Source organism: Bison bison, unplaced genomic scaffold, assembly GCF_000754665.1.
Source record: "Bison bison bison isolate TAMUID 2011002044 unplaced genomic scaffold, Bison_UMD1.0 scf7180017863887, whole genome shotgun sequence".
In the NCBI taxonomy this organism is placed as follows: domain Eukaryota; kingdom Metazoa; phylum Chordata; class Mammalia; order Artiodactyla; family Bovidae; genus Bison; species Bison bison.
The window spans coordinates 560,354-586,308 of NW_011494459.1; the positions used below are offsets into that span (position 1 = coordinate 560,354).

Below are 25,955 nucleotides of genomic sequence, written 5' to 3' on the forward strand. Positions count from 1 at the left end.
TGGGCTCCAAAATCACTGCAGATGGTGATTGCAGCCATGAAATTAAAAGATGCTTGCTCCTTGGAAGAAAAGTTATGACCAACCTAGACAGCATATTAAAAAGCAGAGATGTTACTTTGCCAACAAAGGTCCATCTAGTCAAGGCTATGGCTTTTCCAGTAGCCATGTATGGATGTGAGAGTTGTACTATAAAGAAAGCTGAATACTGAAGAATTGATGCTTTTGAACCGTGGTGTTAGAGAGGACTCTTGAGAGTCTCTTGGACTGCAAGGAGATCCAACCAGTCCATCCTAAAGGAAATCAGTCCTGAATATTAATTGGAAGGACTGATGCTGAAGCTAAAACACCAATACTTTGGCTACCTGATATGATGAACTGACTCATTAGAAAAGACCCTGATGCTCGGAAAGATTGAAGGGGATGCCAGAGGATGAGATGGCTGGATGGCATCACTGACTCAATGGACATGAGTTTAAGTAAACTCTGGGAGTTGGCGATGGACAGAGAGGCCTAGCAAGCTTCAGTCCATGAGGTCGCAAAGAGTTGGACATGACTGAGTGACTGAACTAACTGACTGACTCTTATTTCCTCCAACAACCCAATATGATAATAAACTTGCTGTCACTTTACAAGTGGGAAACTGAGGCACAGAGGGATGCTATAACTTGCCCAAATTTGCCTTATATTTAGTAGAGAAGTAATTCAAACCCTTGAACCCCGCTTCCAGAGGTTATAATTACAACTACCAGCTTTATAAACTGGACCAGGTTTATAATCTCAAATATGTGTATTATTGAAGTACCTAACATAGTGAGAAAACTTAGAAAAATTCATGAGAGGCCTAAAATTAAGGGAAATGTCTCCCAAAAGTACAGAAAAGAGATGGGTCTATAATAAGGACCAACAACTTGAATAATATAGGGAAAAATTATTACACCTTGGTGTACAAATTTATACAATTTCTTATTTAATTGAATTTATTGATATTCAGAAATATCTTTATTTCTGGGAAAATCAAGAATAGGATACATATACTTATCTTAATTTTAAAGTGTTTTGAGTCTTAGTTTAATCAGTGATATATTAAGAAAAAAGTGGGTAGACTATGAAATCTAAGGCAGGTAAATGACTTTCAGAAAGATCTTATTTAAAAATGACAATCACATTTGTATCATTTAACAAATGGCCTTTCAGAAGTATAATTCCTGAAGCCATAGTTTCGAATTCTCTTAGGTCACAATACATAAGGGTACCTGATGAGAATTTCAAAATATAAAATCAGAATTCAAATGGATATTGCAAAATTCAAATAAATTAGAGACTGATCAATGCAAGGAAAAATAATGCAAAATAGCAATACAAACAGGGAGAAAGACTATTTTAAGGGTAGATTATATGATCATGTGGGTCTTCCCAGGTGATTCAGGGGTAAAGAATCCATCTGTCAGTGCAGGAGATGCAGGAGACACTGGTTTGTTCCCTGGGTTGGGGAGATCCCCTGGAAGAGGAACTGGCAACCCACTCCAGTATTCTTGTCTGGAGAATCCCATAGACAGAAGAGCCTGGTGCGTGAGCTAAAGTCCATGGGGTTTCAAAGGGTCAGACACAACTGCACAACTGAGCGTATATGCTCATATATAGAAGAAAATGCACGAGAAACTAAAAGATCTCAAACTGTCAATAATACAGTGATGTAATGCCTGATTTTTTTAAGCATGATGTAAAGGAATGATTCCAAGAAAGACTGAATTCTCCCTTTGTGCCATGCCTATTGAGACTGTGGTGTGGCTGATGAAGACTGTGACTCTCTATTAATACAGATAAGCTGATACTGATCACACAATTAACAGACTTTTTTCTTTAAAGCAAAATTTCGCTTAATTTCTGCCCCGGTATATGTTTTCTCTCATTTGAGTTAGAGCTCCATTGGCCAAATCGCCCACCTTAGAGGATTACTCTACTCAATTGAACCTTCTTATGGCAAACATTTGAGGGAAAGGGTGCTTTATCAGCTCTGTAAACACTCCTCTCTCATCTCACCTGCTCTGCAAACAGCCCCTTCTCCCCTCAATAAGCCCTTACAACTCAATGAACCACACTGCCGGTCTCTTTGGGGAGATTTTTAAAGTAGCCTCTTCAGCAGTTGACTTGATACTTCACCTTTTCATGCTGTTCATGAAATTATCTGTTTTCGTAGAGCTACACAAAAAAAGGTTTAGTGTGTAGAGAGAAAAGAAAAAAAAAAACAAACAGATGTTTTATGTGTTGTGTTTGTTTGAAAGAAGGGAAGAGAGATCCTTTTCAATAAAAATCAAACACCCTATTTTGATGAGGAGATGGTTACATGCATTATTTACTGAAAGGAAAAAAAGAGAACAGAGTAAAATACAAGATTCTGGCACCTGAAGAAACTTGGGCGATGGAATATAAAGTAGGGTTCAACAGAAGAAAGAAAAACATTTATTTGTGGGTTTGTATTATTTATCTTTGCTTTTATGTATATTTATATAGCTAGAAATAAGAACACATAAAATACTTTTACACATGCTATAAAATACAAAGGAAGCAAACAACAAGCTAATTAAATAATATTCCTTCTGCAAATTTAGAAAATAAAGATGGCTGAGGTGACAATGTGTCCAAGAACATGGCCTATAACTTTTTACCTTTTAGATTTCTTTTTTTTGATGAGGTATGTTTCTAAAGTGTTTGTTGAATTTTTACCATATTGCTTCTGTTTTATGTTTTGGTTCTTTGGCCATGAGGCATGTGTGATCTTAGCTTCCTGACCGGGGATCGAACTCACACCTCCTCCATTGGGAGGTGCAGTTTTAACCACTGAGCGCCAGGGAAGCGCCAGCCTATATACTTGTAAAGTTATTACTTAAATAATAATGGTTATCATTTCAGAAATGAGGAAACTTTACCTAATCTACTATATTCCCAATAGTATTATCATCCAGAACTGAACCATAAATATCTTTCCAATTTTCCGCAGTCTGCAGAGGTTGATCCAAAGTAAGCTCAACAGAAAGATGTGTTCAGTCACTAAATCATGTCCGACTCTCTGCAACCCCATGCACTGCAGCACGCCAGGTTCTCCTGTCCTTCACTATCTCCCAGAGTTTGCTCAAACTCATGTCCACTGAATCAGTGATGCTATCTAACCATTTCATCCTCTGTCGCCCCCTTCTCCTTTTGCCTTGAATCTTTCCTAGCATCAAGGGCAATGGAAAAATATCCAAGGATAAATGTAACAGAATTCTTTTTAACCTCATATGTCATTGTGTTTGTGGAGGAGAGGCATTTAATGCAGGATTTTTGTAGTAACGGACTCATTATTAGTGTTGATGCTGATTACTGACGTCGCTTGTTGCTGTTGTTCAGTTGCTCAGTTGGGTCTGACTTTTTGCGACCCCATGGATGGCAGTCCACCAGGCTTCCTAATGTTGTTGCTGCTGTTTTTAAATTTTATCAACTGATCTACCAGCAAACACTCTGTTCTCCTTCAGCTGTAATTAGAATTTGTATTTCTACCATTTTGGTGAACAGATATAGCTAAGAATCTGGAAGCTTTCATTGATTTTAAGATAATATTTATCATTAGACTCATTAAAAATCTCCAACTGGGTAATAATGTACCCCTGACTTTTTAGACTTAAAAGAGGTAAAATTTTAAACTAAGAGGTTATAGAGGATCACATCTGACTTGTTCTAATGAGAAGTAGTCATTTTTATAATTTGAAGTAACAGCATTTAATAAGTAATAAACTGTTAATATTCTACCTTTCGTGGACTCAAATGATGATTTTAATTGAAAATGTTATTTATATTTTATTGAAGAATAGTAGTAAAATTTTATGAAAGTAAGGAGATATGTAATCCCTCTATAACTTTACGAAGTAATAGCTATTACTGCAGAAAATTAAAATTTTAAAATAATGCTTTTGCCATCCAGACAAATATTTTCATCACATTCTTCTTCCTTTTTACATTGCAATATTTGTCAATCTTATCAGGACATTTAGCAGATTTTCCCTTTGCTATGTACCTATGATAATTCATTCTTTATTACAAGCTGACACATTCACCATAGAAAGCTTGTTTTCTCCACTCAGGATCACATTTATCTGAAAAGAAATTCACAAGACTATCATCTCAGCAGATGTTGGCCATTTTTGCTAGTTTAGAAAGATGTTATGGGGGGTTGTCAGAGTCAAGTATGTGTTAATCAAACGACTCCTAAGTTGACAGTCACTGAATGCTTGAGTTTGAAATAAAAATCTGTGTTATTTAGTTTCAGTTTAATAGACTTCACCACACACAAATCCTTGAGTATCACACAGTCTTTGTCTGGCTGCTCTCCTTATTATATAAGCTCTGATTTGGACAAGCCCTTATCCCAGACAAAAGGTATGTTTTATTTAAACAGACACGCTAGTTAAAAGAGTGCCTTTTCAAATTTTCACTGTGCAAGAAGTAAGGCCTCAGACACTGGGTGGATGGTCCCAGAGGGTATTTGCTCCACCATCCCACTCTTCACTCACTGGCCTGGTCTCTGCTACAGGCACAGGATCTGGCCTCCCTGTGCAGGGAGAGAGGAGGGATGCATCTGGGGAGAGGGTCCCCTCTGGGGACCCTGATGAGTGGGGACCACTGCTGATTCAGGAACTGACCCTTTTTTGGGTCACTTTGCTGCTTTGGGGCCACCATGCTGCTTCCTGTCCCAATCCCATCCTGATGCATGTGGGCCACTGCTCTACTATCTCTGCCTCACTACAAAGACCACATCCAAGCCCAGGGAGGCTGGCAGGTCATCACAGAGCCTGCTCCCTTCTGCTGGGAGTGGGTAGTGTGGAAAGGTCTGCAGGTCTTGTTGCCAACTAAAAACTGGCACTTGCCATCTGCCTCTACAAGGATTAAATCACAAGATGCTGTGACTGCTGACCTTCAACACCCCTGAAAGGAGTTCAGGGTGGACTGGAATGAGGTACTCTGCTTGGGGCAAAACTGGCAGAACAAATCTTCAGCTAGTTATTTTCAGGAAATGGTTTTATGAGCCCAATCTCTTCGCATCAAGAAAAGCACTAAAATCATAAATGCTGACATCTGTTCTTCACGAAAGCAGCAACCTTCTGCAAAATGTGTGCTTGATTGCATGTATTCCCCTTTCACTAAAATCACACATATCCTGACTTTCCCCCATACCTCTTTGGAGAAGTTTCTCAGAGCTCTCTGAGATGCTGTCTCCCAGGTTATAGTCCACATTTTGCCCCAAATAAAACTTAGCTCACAACTCTCATGTTGTGCTTTTTATTGCTGTTGTTGACGTTGTCCAGCACTGGCTGGAGTGCCTGAACACAAAGGGTCAGAGTGAGGTCTGGGACAGGGGCAGGAGTTACTCTTCAGGTGCTACTCCCTGGCCTAGGCATGGCCCACAGAGTGCCAGCTTAGCTGAATAAAATCCAGTTGATTTTGTGTGTGAGTTGTGAACCCTACTGTAGGCATCACCGTCCACCAGCCTGCAGCAGAAAACAGGCAAAAAGTGAGATCTGCCGATCCTGATCCTCCAACATGTACACAAATGTATACAAATGCATGTATGTAAGTCTCTAACATCAAGGTTAGGTAACATTTTGGAGATAAAATTGCCAACATCCACTGGATCATAGAAAAAGCAAGAGAATTTCAGAAAAACATCTACTTCTGTTTCACTGACTATGCTAAAGCCTTTGACTGTGTAGATCACAATAAACTGCGAAAAATTCTTAAAGAGATGGGAATACCAGACCACTTTTCTCTGCCTCCTGAGAAACCTGTATGCAGGTCAAGAAGCAACGGTTAGAACTAGACATGGAACAACAGACTGGTTCCAAATTGGGAAAGGAGTACGTCAAGGCTGTTTATTGTTACCTTGCTTATTTAACTTATATGCAGAGTACATCATGAGAAATGCCAGGCTGGATGAAGCACAAGCTTGAATCAAGATTGCTGGGAGAAATATCAATAATCTCAGACATAAAGACTACACCACCCTTACATAGAAAGAGAAGAGGAATTAAAGAGCCTCTTGATGGAAGTGAAAGAGGAGAGTGAAAAAGCTGGATTAAAACTCAACATTCAGAAAACAAAGATCATGGCATCCGGTCCCATCACTTCATGGCAAATAGATGGGGAAACAATGGAAACTGTGACAGACTTTATTTTCTTGGGCTCCAAAATCACTGTGGATGGTGACTGCAGCCAAGAAATTAAAAGACCCTTGCTCCTGGGAAGAAAAGCAATGACAAACCTAGACAATGTATTAAAAAGTAGAGACACTACTTTGCCTAAAAAAGTCCGTATAGTCCAAACTATGGTTTTTCCAGTAGTCATGTATGACTATGAGAGCTGGATAAAGAAAAGGCTAAAGGCTGAAGGGCTGTTTCTTTCATACTATTATGCTGGATAAGACTCTTGAGAGTCCCTTGGACTGCAAGGAGATCAAACCAGTCAATGATAAAGGAAATCAACCCTGAATATCCATTGGAAGGACTGGTGCTGAAGCTGAAGCTCCAATACTTTGGCCACCTGATGCAAAGAGCCAACTATTGGAAAAAGACCTAATAGTGGGGAAAATTGAGGGCAGGAGGAGAAGGGGATAACAGAGAACAACATGGTTGGATATCCTCACCAACTCAATGGACATGAGTTTTAACAAGTTCGGGGAGACAGTGAAGGACAGGGAAGCCTGGCATGCTGCAGTCCATGGGATCACAAAGAAGTCAAACACCACCGAGCTGGTGGAACCACAACAATTCTTTGGTTAAGGAAAGCCTTGGGGACCTTTCTGATCACCCAAAGGTAGACTGTGCTCCTTGTCTGAATTGGTTTCTGGGATTGAAATTAGTCTTCGCAATAAAGTAACAGGGGTGAGAGGCTAACTACGGAAGCCAAGAAGGAGGGATGGAAAAAGATGCTGTAGGTTGGGCACAGGAGAAAAAGCTAAGTGAGAAATTGCCTTTAGTGGGGAGATTTAGGAAGCTTTAACCTGTCTTATCTTCAAGGACTATAGCTGTTTCCTGCTCTTCTCTGTATAGTCATCTCAGGGTATCTCTCAGTTCTAGCACAGTCTATAACTCAGGATGGCCCTAGTGGTGTCTGGAGTGAGGGAGGCCCAGGTTCAGTCAGCACAGGAGTGAGCAGGACAGGGAAAGAAGAGAAGCCACAGAAGATAAAGCCAGACAGAGGCAGAGCTGCAGCACTGAGGGGCGAAGGGTGAACACTGTCCCACAGCCCCACTCCTTGCCCAGAAACCAGTGGAAAGACATCTGGGGAGGGGTCAGGAGTCATAGTACAATCCTGAGCTATAGGTTATCCAGGAAAAAAATGAGAGGACGTGTTGTTTTGTGCTGCTATTAATACCTAGATAGCATATTAAAAAGCAGAGACATTACTTTGCCAACAAAGGTCCGTCTAGTCAAGGCTATGGTTTTTCCAGTGGTCATATATGGATGTGAGAGTTGGAATGTGAAGAGAGCTTAGCACCAAAGAATTGATGCTTTTGAACTGTGGTGTTGGAAAAGACTCTTGAGAATCCCTTGGACTGCAAGGAGATCCAACCAGTCCATTCTAAAGGAGATCGGTCCTCAATGTCTTTATGCTTCAGTATTCTGATCTACAAAGTGATCATCATAATACCACCTCCTCCCCAGGGCAGTTCTAAAGATTAGTAAATATATTCAAAGCATTTAGAACTATTCCTGAGTGCGGCAATAGGCTCTGTGCTTTGTCATCCTGTCTCAGCTGCTTGATGCTATGGCACCAGCTAGTAATTATAGAATTGTTTAGGATAGTACCCTTGACTTCATTTGTGAGTGGTGACTCCTTGAAGGCGGGCAACTGGCCTTCAATTCCCCTGCCCCACTCTCCTCAAAGTATCTCTGGAAATGATCTACAGATGGAACTGAAGGACCCCCAGCCAGTGGCCTTACTTAATGGCAGAGAGGTAAGACTGGAGAGGCACCTTGGCAACCAACCTGAGCCTAAAGTTTGCAGCCCCTGAACACGTCACGTCTAACAGGGCTCCTAAGAACATGTCCTCATCTCATAAGGAATTAGGGTATTTGCTCTGGCTCTGGAAGCTTCCTATAGGTCTGCATCAGTGGCGGCACTAACGGTGGGTGCATAAAACATAAAGGATGTGAAAATGACCCTCTGGATATGGGAAAGCAATCTTAAAGTGTTTCTTTATTAAAGTTTAATCCTGAATTTACTAGCCAGAATTTAATAATATTGTATAATACGTAGGTAATTTATAAGCGAGAGATTTGTGCATGCTGCGTGCTTCAGTCGTGTCTGACTCTTTGGGACCCCATGGACTGTAGCCCACCAGGCTCCTCTGTCCATGGAATTCTCCAGGCAAGAATACTGGAGTGGGTAGCCATTCCCTTCTCCAGGGGATCGTCCCAACACAGGGATGGAACCCATGTCTCTTACATCTCCTGCATTGGGAGGCAGATTCTTTACCACTATGGCCACCGGGGAAGCCAAAGGAGAGACATATACCTGGACTAAAAGCATTTTCTCAATCATGCAGCTTCTGATAGAGACAGTCCCTGGAGTTGCACAGTAAGCCAGGGAAGGGGAAGGGCTTGTGATGAATTCAGTGTAGGAAGAAGGAGTAATCTAAGCTGGTGGGAAGGAGAGAGGGCTTGTGGCTTTATGTGTAGGAGCTGGAGCAGTGACGTTCTCCCCACCTATCCTCAAGAGACCACCCCGGCACTTCTGGCAATTTCTGTAGCCTTGTGAAAACAGCATAGTCCCTCAAAAGTGCCTCAATTTCAAAGATGTGGGCAGGAATGGCATCTTGGGCATGTGGATGTCACACCTCGCAGATCTCGGCCGGGGCAAGAGATTACTGTTAGAGGGGAAGGGCCGGGCAAACAGACTGTCCCCTCTGAAGCGCTCAGAACACTTCTGCCTTCTTTCAGAGGAGAGACAGGAGAAAAAGCACTATTTCACTCATTCAGCCTGGTTCTCCTCTGACGACTGAGGCCAGGAGGCAGCAAAATCTTCCTGTAAAGGGCCAGAAGGTGAGTATCTGCAGCTTGGCTGACCATATGGTCTCTGTCACACCTGTTCCCCTGAGCCACTGCAGAGTGACAGCAAGTACAGATGATATGAAAGCAACTGGGTGTGGCTATGTATGGACTCAGAAACTTGGATTTCATGTGTTCTTATATATCACAAAATAGTATCCATCGTTTGATTGCAAATCATTTTATAAGGCGATGATCACTTTTAACCCACAAGCACTACTAAAACAGGTGACCAGATGGATTTAGACCATAAGCCAACAGTTTGCCAACCCCCGGCTTAGAGAAAACACGAGTTTTGTTGTTGTCATTGTTTCTCTAAAAGTGTGAACATCTTTCCCTTGTCTCTAACTTGGCATTGATGAATAAAATACTTTTTTCCTCTTGCAGTTGATTTTTCATTAAGGCCCCAGAAGTTTATCAACAAGAGCTAATTCTAAGAGCATATGAATATGGAACAGGGAACCAATATAATCCCTTTTGTTGTCAGTTTTTCTTCAAATTAGATACTGAATGTCACCAAGATGGTTATCTTCGTCTTTTATAAGGGATTGTGTGGAAATAAAATTACCTTAGCTAATAATATGCAACAACTAAATGCAAAAATAGTCCAGTCCCAGACTGAAGCAAATTAAGTAGGCTGAAGGTAAGAGAAACTCTGACAGAAGAATAAATGGGTATTCTATCTAAACCAAGATATGTATTATTAACATGGGATGGTACTTACAACATCAAGAGTAAAATAAAGGAGTATTTCGTGCCTTTCTTCCTATGATAGAGTGAAATACTGAAATGCAAATATCAATAATCAGCTATAAAAGCAACTTAGCTTGCCTGGATTTCAAAACATATAATTTAGTGTCATACTGCAGTTTAACAGAATTGCTATGATCTACTTGGGAACTGGAAGTTACAACAGTCTGAAGATGCAGAGCCTGATGCCAAGTCCTGGACCACAGCTTCAGCATCCCCATATCCTGGCCCCTGACCAGGATAACGTATATGATTAGAAATGCAGGCAGCTCTAGTGTCTGCAAACCACCACCATAATATTCTCTAAGTTTACTCAGCCATGGGAGGCTTTAGACCAAGCGCAATTCTCTGTATTTTCTTAATTATATTGATTTTATAGTTAAGCTAAGTGTTCTCCAACAAATTTAATCGTGACCTTTAACTAGTTATTTTGCAAACAGTTTCATGTTCTGGAAAACACTTGTCCTTCTTCATGTGGTCTGTGGTTGTGTTCAATTCAAAATATATATTTAATCCAGGAGAGCTAGAGAGTTGAACCATATATACAAGTGCCAGTGCTGCTGCTGCGGCGCTTCAGTCGTGTCCGACTCTGTGCGACCCCAGAGACGGCAGCCCACCAGGCTCCCCCGTCCCTGGGATTCTCCAGGCAAGAACACTGGAGTGGGTTGCCACTTCCTTCTCCAATGCATGAAAGTGAAAAGTGAAAGGGAAGTCGCTCAGTCGTGTCCGACTGTTAGCGACCCCATGGACTGCAGCCTACCAGGCTCCTCTGTCCATGAGATTTTCCAGGCAAGAGTACTGGAGTGGGGTGCCATTGCCTTCTCCACAAGTACCAGTGACCAACCACTAAATTATAATTTCCTATGATTCAGCCTAATAGTGTGTATGAAGTAAATTCTTAGTTGGCCTTACTAAATATGCTACATTTTTAGTAAATATGTTTTTTTTTCCCTCCCAAGGTTGCCAAAGAGGTAGAAAAGTGTTAGTCACTCAGTGGTCTCCAACTGCAATTCCATGGACTGTAGCCCCCCAGGCTTCTCTGTCCATGAGTTTCCCAGGCAAGAATACTGGAGTGGGTAGACATTCCCTTCTCCAAGGGATCTTCCCAACCCGGGGATCAAATCCAGGTCTCCTGAATTGCAGGCAGATTCTTTACCATCTGAGCCAGCAGGGAATCCCCCAAACAGGCATACTGTACCATTAAAAAGGCACTTACCAGCCTTAGGTAAGCACATAAGCCTTTATACGTCCTCTGCTTTCTTAAAGCAGTTATACTCATTAAATACATTAATAATGATTTACGAAAAAATTAGTACTACTACCTTCGATTTGCCTGTGTGACAAAATATGCTAACCCCCACTCCCCACCTCCAGACTTCTTTCATTTACAATATACTCAGGGAGCTCAACTGGAGTCATATTTGGTTTTTATCATCATCAGAAACGTTAATGAGAAAACCAGGTCATTTCACAATGCTTCTGAGGAGAGAGGACATCAACACACACACACATACCCTTTCACAAGGGAGTGTTATTTAAGCTTCCAAGCAGACCCACCCCTCTGAGGGAGGGCCACACCATGGTAGACAGACCACTCCTCCGTGGAGAGGCCCCCCTGGTGTGGAAAGGGCCCCCTCTGGGACAGGCCATGCCCCCGCAGGCAGGCCACCCTCCTGTGGACAGACCACCCCTCGGTGGAGAGGTCCCCCTGGTATGGAAAGGCCCCGCTCTGGGACAGGCCATGCCCCCGCAGGCAGGCCACCCCAATGTGGACAGACCACCCCTCTGTGGAGAGGCCCCCCTGGTGTGGGAAGGTCCCCCTCTGGGACAGGCCACCCTCTTTGGACGGCTGCCTCCCCATCCCCTTGTGGACAGCCCCGGGGGCCCTGAGTGCACACCTGTGCTCGTGCGGTACGTGCCCGTGTGTGCTGGCGGCAGAGGGTCCCCCTGGCTCTGGCTGAGACTCCTCATGGGGGGCTTCTGATAGACACGGTCTTCATAGATGGGGTCGATGTGGTGCTCCGGGGACTGCAGGGCCCGCAGCTCGGGGCCCAGGTGGCCGTGCTGGCTGCTGTACGAGGCCCGGGACCCAGCTGGAAGGAAGGAATAAGGAGACAGTCAGACCCGCCCAACGTTCAGACAGAACTTGTTTTATCCAAGACATGTTCGAATTTGGGGAGGGGGACAGAAACGTTGAAATCTGCAGAAAATCCAATGAACGGTGCGCAATGGTAGCAAGAGGACAAGCTTGTCAGCTTATCAGCATCACCCAGCCACCTCGCTTTGCTCCCGAGTCTGATCTCTGAATATGGGTGATGATGATGCTGAGATAAATCCACGCTGCACAGGGCCAGCGGAACACATTTTTCTCAGCCTAACGACTGGAGCAGGTTTCCTCACTGAAGAAGCCAGGCAGACTGAAGTCACCCCAGAAAGCTCTTATTAGTCCACAATTCTTGCACCTGAAATTTTACGGTGGCAGTTCTTATTTAAAGTATGAGCAGGTAAATAAGCCACAGAGGCAAGCCATCTTGATGCTATTCTGAAAAAGTGGACCAGAATTCATCTTCATCAGCAGTTTTTCCCTGGACAATGAGTGAACCAAGATGTTCAGCCTTACAACAGCCTAAATCCCCGAGAGAAGTAGATTTTAAAGAAAAAAAAAAAAGGTTTTAAAGTGATATTTCCTTTATTCTTACACTCCAAATGGAAAGATTGGTATCTACTCTACCTTCCTCTGAAATGGTTCAAATGGTTGCCACAAACTGGCTTCATTTCTAAATTAAGGCTACACATTATTGTAAATCCTTATTTGTGTCTTTGGACTTCTTTTTTTTTTTTGGTTTAGTGTTTTTTGTATTGTGTGGGAAGAGGTGTGGCTTTGAAGCTGTGGACCAGGGAATCCACACAAGAGGAGCAGAGTCTTAGGAGGGCTAAGAGCTTGAGCTGACACACAAGAAGATGTTGATGGACAGTGAATATTTCATCATAGGGATGGCCAGAATCCCAGGAGTGGACATGCCAGGGGAATCATCTCCGTGGGCACAAATGGAGTGGAGGGCATCTAGGGACGCTGAAGGGGCACCACGGAGAGATGGTTACCCAGCGATGGTGAGGACAGGAGCACACAGAGCCAAGTGAGGCTACAGAAGATTTTAGCAAGACCCTTCAGATAAATCTCCAAAGCTAATACCCTGCCTGGTACACTAGGATTTAACTGGCAGCTGCCTTTGAACAAACCCAAATGGGAACCCTCCCCTTCAGCTTAAAGTAAGAGGGAGTTGCACTTCCTTGATTTTAGTGGTGTTTGTGGGCAGCTCTCTCTCTCTGTCCTGCCGGTCTACCGCTTCACTGCTGGCCACTTTAAAGCCAACATCTTCAATGTGCAATGATTGGCTGCTTCTTCAGGACTGTCTAACCTCAAAGATTTTAATATTCTCATCTAGTTTATTTGAGGATAAAGCCATTCAAAAGTTTTGAAACTGCCAAAAAACAAATGTTGCTTCACATAGGCTGCTTTACATTTAAATCAACAGAAAACAGAGCGATTCCAAAGGACTGGGGCAAGGTTGGGGCTTCTATGAATTCAATCTTGGTAACAATCACTGAATGTTTTGAGGCAAGGGAAGGGAATAAAGTTGGCAAGTTCTTACCTTTCCTTTTGCTAGTAATTAAATAAATTCTGGTTTAGACAGCGTTCCAATGAGTGATAGATTCAAAATAACTGTTTTGCATAATTAGGTTCATTGCATCTGATTTATCAAATGCCAACATCACAGTGAATATTATCTCATGCTGGTATTTTCCAGGAATATATTTAAGTATGATACGCCTTGAGTTCCTGCTGTCAGTTCTTCCTACTTCTGAAGGTTTTGATAATATTCCAAGGACTTACAAGTGTAAAAAAACTAGGAAGCAGTCATTATATCCAAATGTCGTATAGTTAAATAAAAATTATCCATTGTAGATTTAGAGTTTTAACTTTATTGCTGTTCCTTGATTCTAAGCAGTTAAAAATATTCAATGATGAACAGTAAAAGGACCTGCTTTTCTTTTAAGTTGTGATATGAGCTGAGGGTACATACGAAAATCCTCTTCTTATAAATGGGCATTAAGAAATGTTTACTCTCTTATTAAGATAAGGGCTATTTTGGTGGACATCAGAATTTCTATGTGCTGGTACAATGAAAAATGCAATAGTAAAATTATTAAATATTTGAATAGTATACTATACTTTCTTTTTTTATTATTATGTTCTTGATAGAACTGAAAGTTCACGGTGTTTCCCTGTGGAGACATTTCTGCAAAATACCTTTGCATATTTAAGCACTGTGCACAACGCTGAAATGAAGCATTTTAAACTGAGCATTGTTTACACTCCTTTTATCCACTGTAATCAAGTTTTAGTGGCTCATGGGTGGGCGGGCACAGCTATTGGCACGAGAGGTAGAAGCAGGAGAAAAGAAGGACAAGGAATTAAAGGCTACAACTTCCAGAATTCATGCCTTTTACCACTCTTGCTCAAAAAAGCACATATCAGATCCTTACTACCAAGGCCTATTTGGGATTTTTCTGGTGATCCAGTAGCTAAGACTCTGAGCTCCCAATGCAAGAGGCCTGGGTTAGATCCCTGGTCAGGGAGCCAGATTCCACATGCCCCAACTATTGATCTTCCACGCTATAACTAAGACCCAGAGCAGCCAAATAAGTAAATGAATATATTTAAAAGAGTAAAACAAACAAAAATCAAGCCTATTTTATTTGGAGGCAATTTCAAGGAAAAAAAAAATTGTCACACCACCTGTTCTGGGACTGTGTTCCAAAATCTCAGGCTGTTGCTGTTGTTTCAGTCTCCGAGTCATGTTCAGTTCTTTGGGACCCCAGGCACTGGCTGTAGCCCATCAGGCTCCTTTGTCCATGGGACTCCCCAGGCAAGAATTCTGGAGTGGGTTGCTACTTCCTTCTCCAGGGGATCTTCCTGACGCAGGGACTGAGCCCGCGTCTCTTGCATCTCCTGCACTGGCAGGTGGCTTATTTGCCACTGAGCCACCGGGGAAGCCCACAGAATTACATGAGATGGTATATAGACTTGCTGATTCAAAGACAACACACTTTTCTTTAGTGGTAATTTTCTTTTATCATTATGACCTACTTGACAGCGAGTCCTCATCGTAACACTGGACTCAAAACACTACTAGTAAACATCTGCATCTTTGCCAGAAACTGGAGCAATGTTGCCATCACAAGAAAAAAGTTAGAGAAACTCTGACTTTGTTAAAATGTCACAGATGTCAAGGCCAATTGTGGTGGTGGAGAACAGGTCTGAGAGCCTTGCCTTGAACAAGCTGAGGGCTCAGAACTGCAGTGTGGCAAAGGGCAGTGGAAACACAGATGGGCCAAAGAGAAAAGAGAAAGCAGATCCCACAGCCCAGACCAGCTGCATCAACTGGTCCCCAGCCATTGCAGACGCAGGTCATACAAGTGTAATACCTGAGTGTCCAGAAGGCACTTAATGACTAATTTCTATCACAAAAAGTACGGCATCCAACGTCAGTCATCTGTCAGTGCTCTCATATGCTTTTACTCGTCCAACTTCTCCACTTCACAAGACAAAACTTGGGCCTAGAGAGCCCCGGCCCTGGCAATTTTCATATATGTGTTTCTGAAATTAGTGGGTTTGAAGACTCCCACCTGAAGCATCAATGATCCATACGCAGGCTAACAGAGGTTGTGATCCAGGAGGGCTGAAGGGTATTGAAATAGCTGTGTGCAGGCCAGGCCCTCCTGCAGGTCCAGGAGCCGTGGAAGACTGGGAAGAACCTCACACTGATGCAGGACCAGGCTTGAGACAGTTGCTGTACAAGAGCCACCATCTGTCCTAGGACCTCAGTCATCAGCTCACTGCTGCTAGTGCTGACTTGAAGGATGCTCAGATGGCTTAAATCAGGTCACTCCTGGCCACCTGGCAGTGGGGCTGGTGATGGGAGGTGAGCGGAAAGGTTTAGTTCTAGGCAGAGACATGTAACCAAGCAGGACCCTATGGGGTCTTCCTGGGACAGGCCCCACCCCACATGTCCTCTGCTGTAGTTCCTCTCTTAAATGCCAAGATAACAGTATCGGGATGCACACTTCCTGAGTTGTTTTACAGATGCTAAGTGGAGAAAATTAACTACTTGATGACCATGAGCCCCTAGATCTATGGGCACTGTTATCTATCAGAGAATTGTTCTTGAGCTGATCACATATCCTGTGATCCCGTCTTTCTCACCTGGCTTTTAAAAATGCTTTGCTAAGAAACCCTTTAGGGAGCTTGGGTTATTTTGAATACAAGGCACTAATTCTTGCCGGCCCTGCAATAAGCCTTTCTCTACTCCAAATGCTCAACTTTGGGTTTGCTTGGCCTAACTGTGCGTCAGGCACAGGAACTTGAGTTGGGTAATGGATGGATGTATGCTGAAGAGTTGATGCTCTCAAATCGTGGTGCTGGAGAAGACTCTTGAGAGTCTCTTGGACAGTAAGGAGATGAAACCAGTCAATCCTAAAGGAAATCAACCCTGAATATTCATTGGGAGGACTGATGCTGAAGCTGAAGCTCCAATACTTTGGCCACCTGACCCAAAGAGCCAACTCATTAGAAAAGACTCTGACACTGGGAAAGATTGAGGGCAGAAGGAGAAGGAGGTAACAGAAGGTGAGATGGTTCAGTGACATCACCGACTCAACGGACATAAGTTTGAGCAAACTCCAGGAGACAGAGAAGGACAGGGTGTGCTGCAATCCATGGGGTTGCAAAGAGTCTGATTCGATTTAGCAACTGGGCTCCAGGGGCTCAAAGGGATGAGTAGAACGGACCCCTGGAAAGTGGAGGGAAACTAGACTCAGTATATCCCCTGCTGCTCTGTAGGCATCTTCACTCCAGCACAACCATTGACATGAGCAGTTCCTACACAGAAATGTAAGCAGATAGGTTAGAGGGTCCCTGGAGAAAGACAGTCAGGAATGACTTTCTTGACATAAAAAACCCATTTTGGCCTAAGCCATTTTGTGTTCTAAGCCTGGCTGCAATGCTTGCCTTTGACCAGGTCTCAGTAATTAATGACCTTAAAGGAGGGAAGGGAGAAACAATGGAGGGATATTCAAGAAGCTACAGTGCAGCCTTGGGGCGGGGTTCTGGCTCCTCAACAGATACACACAACAGTATACCTGTGAGTTCCGCGGAAACCTGGCCCCACCCAGGGAGAGGATGGAATGGCGCTGCTGACCCTCCTCACTTCAGTCGACTAAAGCTTGGACTCTGTTGATCTGATGACCTCACTTCAGTCGACTAAAGCTTGGACTCTGCTGACCTGATGACATAATTCTGTGCTGCTTTTCCTCTGTTCGAGTCCTCTCATGAATATGCATATACCTTTAGCTTAAAACTTTCCTGTTCAGATAGACAGAGCTTCAGGAAAGATCCCTGTGTTCGTACTTGCTGCAAAAAATAAATCCTTCCTTCTCCCAGCTTCTGGCTTGGTTGTGTCTATTGGCCCAAGAGGGGAACCCAGTTTTGGGGGAACAGAAACTTGAAAGTATGGCTCCCCTTCCAATTCTATACACAAAAGGAGGCCTTAGGAGCACAGGTGTATAATAATGTCTAACAATTTGAACTGAGCTCTAATAGCATCTAAGGTAGTAATTTTATCGCTCTTTACTGTGTCAGTTTTTCCTAAAAAACTGAAATAAGAAGACACGGTCTGGACTCCAGAACTGTGTTTAACCATCTGAGCAAATCAAGGAAAGCCACTGAACCTCTCTGAGCTCTGGTTTCCTCCAGCATAAAAATACATATAAGAATGCCTGCATTTGTAGGACGTGGCATTGTGGGAGGATCAAGGAGAGAGAAATCAGTGTGAAGGGCTCTGCAATTGATAAAGCTGTGTAAAAACAGGTACTCTCACATCATTTGATCTTAGAGTCAAGGAATTATTATGTTATCTTGTTAATATACATCTTTTGATTGAAAAAAAACAACCAAACTCTATAACTTAAACTATCAAAATATCCAAAAACAACTTGAGGTTTAAGATTTTTGAAATATTATAAGCAAAAGAAACTTTGATAATTTTGTGAAGTATTACTGCAAAATGTAAATCGTACGGCTTTATTTTTCTTAAAAAATTAGTGTTGCTTTTGAATGGATAATAGCAAAGAATAAAGGAGCAAAGGAAGTTCAAAATGGAAAGAAACACTGACATGACCAAGGGAAGGTGGAATCCTTTTTAGAAAAGGAATATGACATAAACGAAACCTGCAGAGGGAAGATAACAAACATCTGCTGATCCATGAGGAAGCCAGCGACCAACTCGCAGGGAGCTCTTGACATGGAAAATAATTACGAAGCTGCAAGGGTAAAGTGTCGTCAGTGCATTGTCTGCCTCATGCCTCCAACCCCACATTTTCCTTGGGCCAGAGAATTCAACTGGCTCTGTTCCATTTGACCAGCGACAGATTTGCAAATGAATTTCTATCTGCTAGATTTTATATAGAGTGTGTACACGTGCCAGCTAATCCATGTTGATGGATATATTCACTGATTCAACACCTATTTACTGAGTAAGCGACTTCTAGAAGTTTTGGACACCATCATGCTTAAGAGGAGAAAGTTCCTTGCCTTGAAAATAAGTCAGTCATCACATTTAGAGATGAAGGTACTGAAGGAAAATAAAGTAGGGTGAGGAGAGTGGTCAGTGTCAGAGGGCATACTGTTTTGATAAGGTAGTCATGAACCTTCTTTTTGAAGGTCTCACATTTCAGCAGAAAACTTCATAAGAGAGCCATGCTGGAGGAAGCATGTGTGTTTCTCACACAGAGGGACCAGCAGGGAAAGCAAAGGCTCTCTGTAGGAGTCACTTCAGAGTATTTACAGCAGTGATTTTATCATTCATTTAATCCACATTGTCTTTAAAAAGAAATGCCAGTTAGTATGTGAACTCTTTACAAGTTCATACCACAAATGATCATAAAAACTGAACAGATATTTTTTGACTCAAAATTTCACAGTCACAGTAGCCATATTTTAAGCCAAAGAATTTGAAATATTCAACAGGAGATCACACATAAGAAGCTCATGAGAACTGCACAACAAAGATTCAGCTCAAATACATACATATAGATATGCATTTGAATTGTCATTCCTTAGAATATGATTAATTCTCAAACCTTTATTTATTTCTTGCAGATTTATCTGCAAGACTCTTAAAAGTGCTGATTCCTGAGCACAAGATCCTCTGAAGTCTAACTCGGTCCATCTGAGCAGAGAGTTGGTGCTGTTTAGTTGCTAAGCCGTGTCCAATTCTTTTGTGACCCCATGGACTGTAGCCCACCATGTTCCTCTGCTCATGGGATTTCCCGGGCGAGACTACTAGGTGGACGTTTCCTTTTCTAGGGGATCTTCCCAATTGAGGAATCAATTCGTGTCTCCCACAATGGCAGGTAGACTCTATACAACTAAGCCATCTGGTAAGTCCAAGCAGGGAGTAGCAATGTGTATTTAATGGGCACCACCATGCTTCTCAGATGGCTTAGCTGGTAAAGAATCCACCTGCAGTGCGGGAGACCTGGGTTTGATCCCTGGGTTGGGAAGATCCCCTGGAGAAGGGAAAGACTACCCACTCCAGTATTCTGGCCTGGAGAATTCCATGGACTGTACAGTCCATGGGATTACAAAGAGTTAGATACGACTGAGTGACTTTCACTTTTCGCTTTTCACCATGCCTCACCTTTCTCCTGCAGAAATCACCCTGACGGCCTCCCTGTCCCAGACAAAGCGGAGAGGGAAGGCATACCCCAAAGACAGAAATCTGTATTTAATATGTTATTACCCTCCATTTACACTTCTTGCTTTCTTCAAATAGTATCATTCACTACCACTAATGCCAATTACTTTATTGACTAGAATGAAACAGATTCATTCTCTTTTCATGGGGGTCCATTCATATTCTCTTAATTTCTAGACTATACAATTTCTGGTTCTCTAATTCAACAAGAATTCACTTGCTTTCTCGCAGAAACAAATGGTTGCATGTTTTCATGTGAAAGTATCAATACTAGGTTCTGAAGGACACACTGCCATTGACTTGTTTCCTTCAAATTTGGAAGCCAGTTTCACATGCTCATTTGCAAAGAAATGGAAGGAGAAAAAGAAGGACCTAAATGACATATCGATCAGTACAGCAAGCTGACTCGAGGAGTGTGTGGCCAGATGGCGGAGTTGAACACTTTCATTTCTGAGAGAGAGAAAGAGTTGTCTGCAGAAGACAGCTTATCATGCTACATAGAAGACTCGAAAGTAAAATCTAAGAATTCAGTTTTTTTTTTTTTTTTTGTAAACCATGCAATCAGTTCATACACGCTATTTATGAGTAAAACCAGATCTTCAAAGGGCAAAGTAGGACTTTTATAGAGACATGTAGAGCCCGGAAGAAAAGGAGGTTTCCTTTCGCAAATCCCCACTATACCTCTTTCCTTGCTGGGGGCTCTGACTTCCAGGTATGTTCCTACAGATACGCCGGCATCACTAAGCGAAGTGGCCAAGCAGCACAGCCTGTGCAGGCAGGACGCATTCTCTCTGTGAGGGTTTCTGACTAGTTCAAAGTGGACTAGTTCTAGTGGACTTTGAATGTCTCAAAAGGTCTGGCTTGTTATTTGTTATCATTAAACTCCCGGGAGAAAAAAATGCCCTCAGCAAATGAGCACCATCAGAAATACATAAATTTACATAATTTTGGTGAATGTTATACTTCGGGCACGTGATGAGAAGAGCCGACTCATTTTTCAATAAAAGACCCTAATGCTGGGAAAGACTGAGGGCAGGTAGAGAACGGGGTGAGACAGGATAAGATGGTTGGGTGGCATCACTGACTCAATGGACATGAGTTTGAGCAAACTCTGGGAGTTGGTAAAGGACAGGGAAGCCTGGTGTGCTGTAGTCCATGGGATCGAAAAGAGTCAGATATCAGTGTCTGAACAACAATAAAGTTGTAAATTGGCACAGGAGTAGGAAGTAGAGCTTGAATTTTGATTTGTGTCAAAAGCAAAAATCAAGAATAAAACAACTAAGTATTATATTGAATATTTCTCACATTTAAGGTATAATATTTGCATAATTTGCAATTTAATTCCAGTATTTAAAAGATCCCCAAATAATTCCTGTACAACCTGAGTCAAGTCCATATGCTAAATTTCATTTGAAAATGATCATCATTTATTGAATTAGTTTGATACCTTATATTGGTATAAATGTTAAAATACATGGACATATTTCCTACATATAGGCCATGAACCATATTTATTGGAAGGGAAATTATTAATTCATTTGTATTCAATGATGAAACTGCATTGAAGATTAATAATTTTAGTGTAATGGGCCACCTGATGATATAAAATGATTCTATGATAAGTCTGTTCTGGAAAGCAAAGAATGCCCCCCCATTTCATCTCTTTCATAAAACCCTAAATTTTCCTATATTTTGCTGATATAATACAGCCTTGCTGCTATCGTGAAGACTGCTCACACGGTCTCTGAAAACAAATCTAACATAGAAGCATTTGCTCCTGTGATTTTCTTGACCAAGTTTCCAATACAACTTATTGTAATTACAACACTTCACCTCACCTTTTACTAAATGAATAGAGTCATCTACTGGGACTCAAACACTTTCCAGTAAGAATAATTAAGGCCAAAATCCCCGGCCAGTGTATCCCTGTGATTTTGTTCCCTTGTCTTTCCTCCCTAACCATAAGCATTTCTTCCCAAAGCTGTTAGAAAAACGGACTTCTTTTGTGCAATTCCTTTTGCACAGGCAGGCACGTGCACAGTCATGAGACAGTGGTAATGAAATGTGAGTAGTGTGGAATCTGAGATCTCTGCACCCTGAGGATGGACCATTGCCATTTTTATTTTCAGTCCAGGGTCGTGTGGCTCCACGTTCACACTGAAGGATGGTATTCTGTGTCACACACAACTCCAAGTAAAGAGCCCAAGGAAACATACCTAAGATGGCACTGTGGTACTAATGAAACACACAAGATACACAGCGTCGATCTGGCATCCATCTCTTCACTTTTTTATCTCAGGGAAGGTAGGCAGTAGCTCTGAGTGCACCAGCAGTAGTGTTTCAGTATTTCTCAAAAAGTCCCCTGATTAATATTTAGGTTCTGACTCAACAGGTTTGGGGAAGAGCCTGAGGTCCTTCATTTTTAACAAGTTCTTGGGCAATTTTGGTGTTGCTGGTCCACAGACCTCCCTGTGAGAAGCCAGGATTTACTGATTTAGCTATGATTGTGTATCTCGGTTGCTAGACGTTTTCAACCCTGGCATACTTCTAGACCCCTGGACACACTTTGATACCCACACACTCTTCTTTATCAATGAGATGGATAAAACTCAATGAGTGTCATTTTATTTCTCTACAGCTACTTCTCAAAACCCTACCAGTGCAGTATTCCCACTGTATGTCTGGAGTCTGGTTCAGACCCAGTTGCCAGGGATAATTATGAATCTTTCCAAGAAAAAGAATCCAGGACAAGGTGCTCCTGACCCATCGTTTTTGTTATATCAAGATATAAAAACAGACTCTGGCTGCAAGGGAGGGGAAGTCTTCATTCTGCTTTACAAAGACTGACTGTTGTGGGGGGAGGAAAACTCAGTTTTCACTTTTGTGCATGTGGTTTTTGCCCAAAGGGCACAGACGACATTCTCAATGGATGGACAAGGAGAAGGGTTGCATCAGTGAAAGTAGGTATGCAATTTTCTTCATAAATCGCTTTAAACATTTTGAAAAATATCTGTACTAAGAGGTTTTGCATCTCAGCATCTTAAACAGAAGACCCTTCCTCAGATTGTATTAGGTATATCATAGACAGAGGCACAAATTCCTTTTCAAAATTACAAGTGTGCATGCTCAGTCATGCCCGGCTCTTTGTGACCCCATGGATCGCAGTCCACCAGGATCCTCTGTCCATGGAATTTTTCAGGCAAGAATACTGGACCAATTTGCCATTTCCTAATTCTTTTAAAAATTAGATATTTGTGAAAACACAAACTTCAAATATTCTCCCTGTGTCATTTTTATACTGCTTTCCATGGTCCTCCCACCAAATGGCCTTAATGGTAATTCCAGAAGAAGTAGGCACCATTGACTCTCAATATAATTTGGGGTGGGGGGAACAGGCAAATAAACTGTTTCATAGATGAGTCATTTTCTATATTTACATTGTATAATTTCTGTATATTTCCATATTAAAGTTTTATTACTTTAATCAACATAATACTTGGCATATGAAAAAAGAGTCTGAGAGGAGAGGAACTGTTCTGTGTAATAAACAGTTGCAAGGAATGAAGTTCTTCCTTGATTCTTTTCTGGTTAAAAGCTTTTAATATGTGTATGTGTATGACTGTGTTTTGGAATCCAATTAGCCACTGAACTATATATGAGTAATTACTATTTGAATACTGGTTATATTAAAACATTAATTCCCTAATAAATGCATGATTGATGAGACCTATGTATAGTCATAATTCTCCCACCCACCTTGCGTCTGTTACTTTAGAAATGGTTATTAAATCACCAATTGCTATGGTACAATAGTGATGTCACAGGTACCTTCCTAGTACAGAAATTGGTACTCACTCCTCCAGTGCAAAATAATTGCTACATATGCAAGAAGACTGTCAAGGTGAAGGGCCTGTCTGGGGCAACATCAACCACAACCAGCTGCTGACTCAGCCACGGAGGGGACTGTGGCATGATCTGCTTCTAACCAGCTCAGCTTACGCCCTGAGTGAATGTGAGTGTGTGTGTATATGTGTGTGTGCACACTTAACTCCTAGGGAGGGGTTGACTTCTTTAAGATGCTGCCAGTCCATTCATGGAGAGCGAAGGTTGAAGCCAGAAACACCAGGAAATACAGACATCATTCCAGGTTAGGACAGGCTCCCCCTCTTCGCCAGCATAGCACCTTGGGCCCAGGCACCATCCAGGAAGCCAAACAGGAAAAATCAAGGCTGACAAGTCTGTGTGAAGACTGTTGTTGTTGTTCAGTCACTCAGTCGTGTCCGACTGTTTGTGACCCCATGGACTGCAGCACAACAGGCCTCCTTATCCCTCACCATCTCCTGGAGTTTGCCCAAGCTCATGTCCATCTGAGATAATTATAAGCAAATAATTATAAGCAAAGATAATTATAAGTGAAAATAATTATAAGCAAACAGAAATTTGAAGAGTTGCTCAAGTCCACTGAGTGAAGACCATTAATGGTTTTCTTTGGGTTCCTTTTCCTACCAAGTCTGGGGCTTCCTAGGCAGGTCCTTGGTGTACACAGACACCACAGAACAGGCACTGTCTGTTGTTATGATCACTTGCATCTTTGGAGTCAGACTTAGAGAGTGATGAGCTCTCCAGGGGAGTCTGTGACACTTCAGAGACGGCTGTCTGGGTCTCCAATAATATTTTAACTGATGCCTAAAAGCATAGGAAGCCACTTTCCAAAGCTTTGAGAAACTCAGTGGTGAGAGAACAAGTGAGAGAAAAATGTGTACCTTACACACGTTTAGCATCCCTAGTGGCTCAGATGGTAAAGAGCCTGCCTGCAATTCAGAGACCCGGGTTCAATCCCTAGGTCGGGAAGATCTCCTGGAGAAGGAAATGGCAACCCACTCCAGTATTCTTGCCTGGAGAATTCCATGGACAGAAGAGCCTGGCAGGCTACACTCCAACAGGCAGCAAAGAGTTGGACACAACAGAGTGACTAACACTTTCGCTTTATACATTTTTAATACTCATCGAGCCAAGTTTTTCTGTTAGCTGTTGGTAACTTTTTCATGCTTCATTCACCTTGAAGAGAACCTGGCATCTCTTTGTGTTCATACTTCACTTCATTATATGGATGATTTTCAATTATTGATGGGGTATAAGACTTTCACCAATTAGTGAGCTCCAGTACTCTTGCCTGGAAAATCCCATGGACAGAGGAGCCTGGTAGGCTGCAGTCCATGGGGTCACTAAGAGTCGGGCACGACTGAGCAACTTCACTTTCACTTTTCACTTTCATGCATTGGAGAAGGAAATGGCAACCCACTTCAGTGTTCTTGCCTGGAGAATCCCAGGGATGGTAGAGCCTGGTGGGCTGCCGTCTATGGGGTCGCAAAGAGTGGAACATGACTGACGTGACTTAGTAGTAGTATAATAGTCGAAGATACTTGTTGAATGTTGACTAGATGAAGTGTAGTGAGGAGTTCTGAAATATGCAGAGGGCTCAGTTGCCCTCAGGGAAACTGTTAACCTATTTAAATAAATGCTCTTCCTCTTCTGGTTAAAGGAAAATTCACTATACATTCTTTTTTTGTATCAAAGTTAGTGCTTTCATAATAGACATATAGATCTGCTTGATATCAGCCTTTAGAGATTTTAGGTATTTCACTTTAGTTCAGTTCAGTTCAGTTGCTCAGTCGTGTCCAACTCTTTGTGACCCCATGAATTGCAGCATGCCAGGCCTCCCGGTCCATCACTAACTCCCAGAGTCCACCCAAAACCATGTCCATTGAGTAAGTGATGCCATCCAACCATCTCATCCTGTGTCATCCCCTTCTCCTCCTGCCCTCAATCTTTCCCAGCATCAGGGTCTTTTCCAATGAGTCAACTCTTCGCATGAGGTGGCCAAAGTATTGGAGTTTCAGCTTCAGCATCAGACCTTCCAATGAACACCCAGGACTGATCTCCTTTAGGATGGACTGATCGGATCTCCTTGCAGTCCAAGGGACTCTCAAGTCTTTTCCAATACCACAGTTCAAAAGCTTAAATTCTTTGGTGCTCAGCTTTCTTTATAGTCCAACTCTCGCATCCATACATGACTACTGGAAAAACCATAACCTTGACTAGGTGGACCTTGGTCAGCAAAGTAATGTCTCTGCTTTTGAATATGCTGTCTAGGTTGGTCATAACTTTCCCTCCAAGGAGTAAGCATCTTTTAATTTCATGGCTGCAATCACCATCTGCAGTGATTTTGGAGCCCCCCAAAAGTAAAGTCTCTCACTGTTTCCCCATCTATTTGCCATGAAGTGATGGGACCAGATGCCATGATCTT

At 42.4% G+C, this 25,955-nt stretch overlaps 1 protein-coding gene across 2 annotated transcripts in view; it reads right to left on the reverse strand.

Moving 5' to 3' along the window:
- The window catches only part of CTNND2 (catenin (cadherin-associated protein), delta 2), a 914,052-nt gene that overhangs the window by 421,678 nt on the left and 466,419 nt on the right, over positions 1-25,955 (reverse strand). For both annotated transcript variants that reach the window (XM_010833758.1, XM_010833759.1), the window contains one exon: positions 11,729-11,923. In XM_010833758.1, coding sequence (XP_010832060.1) covers positions 11,729-11,923 — 195 coding nt within the window. The remainder of the gene's footprint in view (positions 1-11,728; positions 11,924-25,955) is intronic.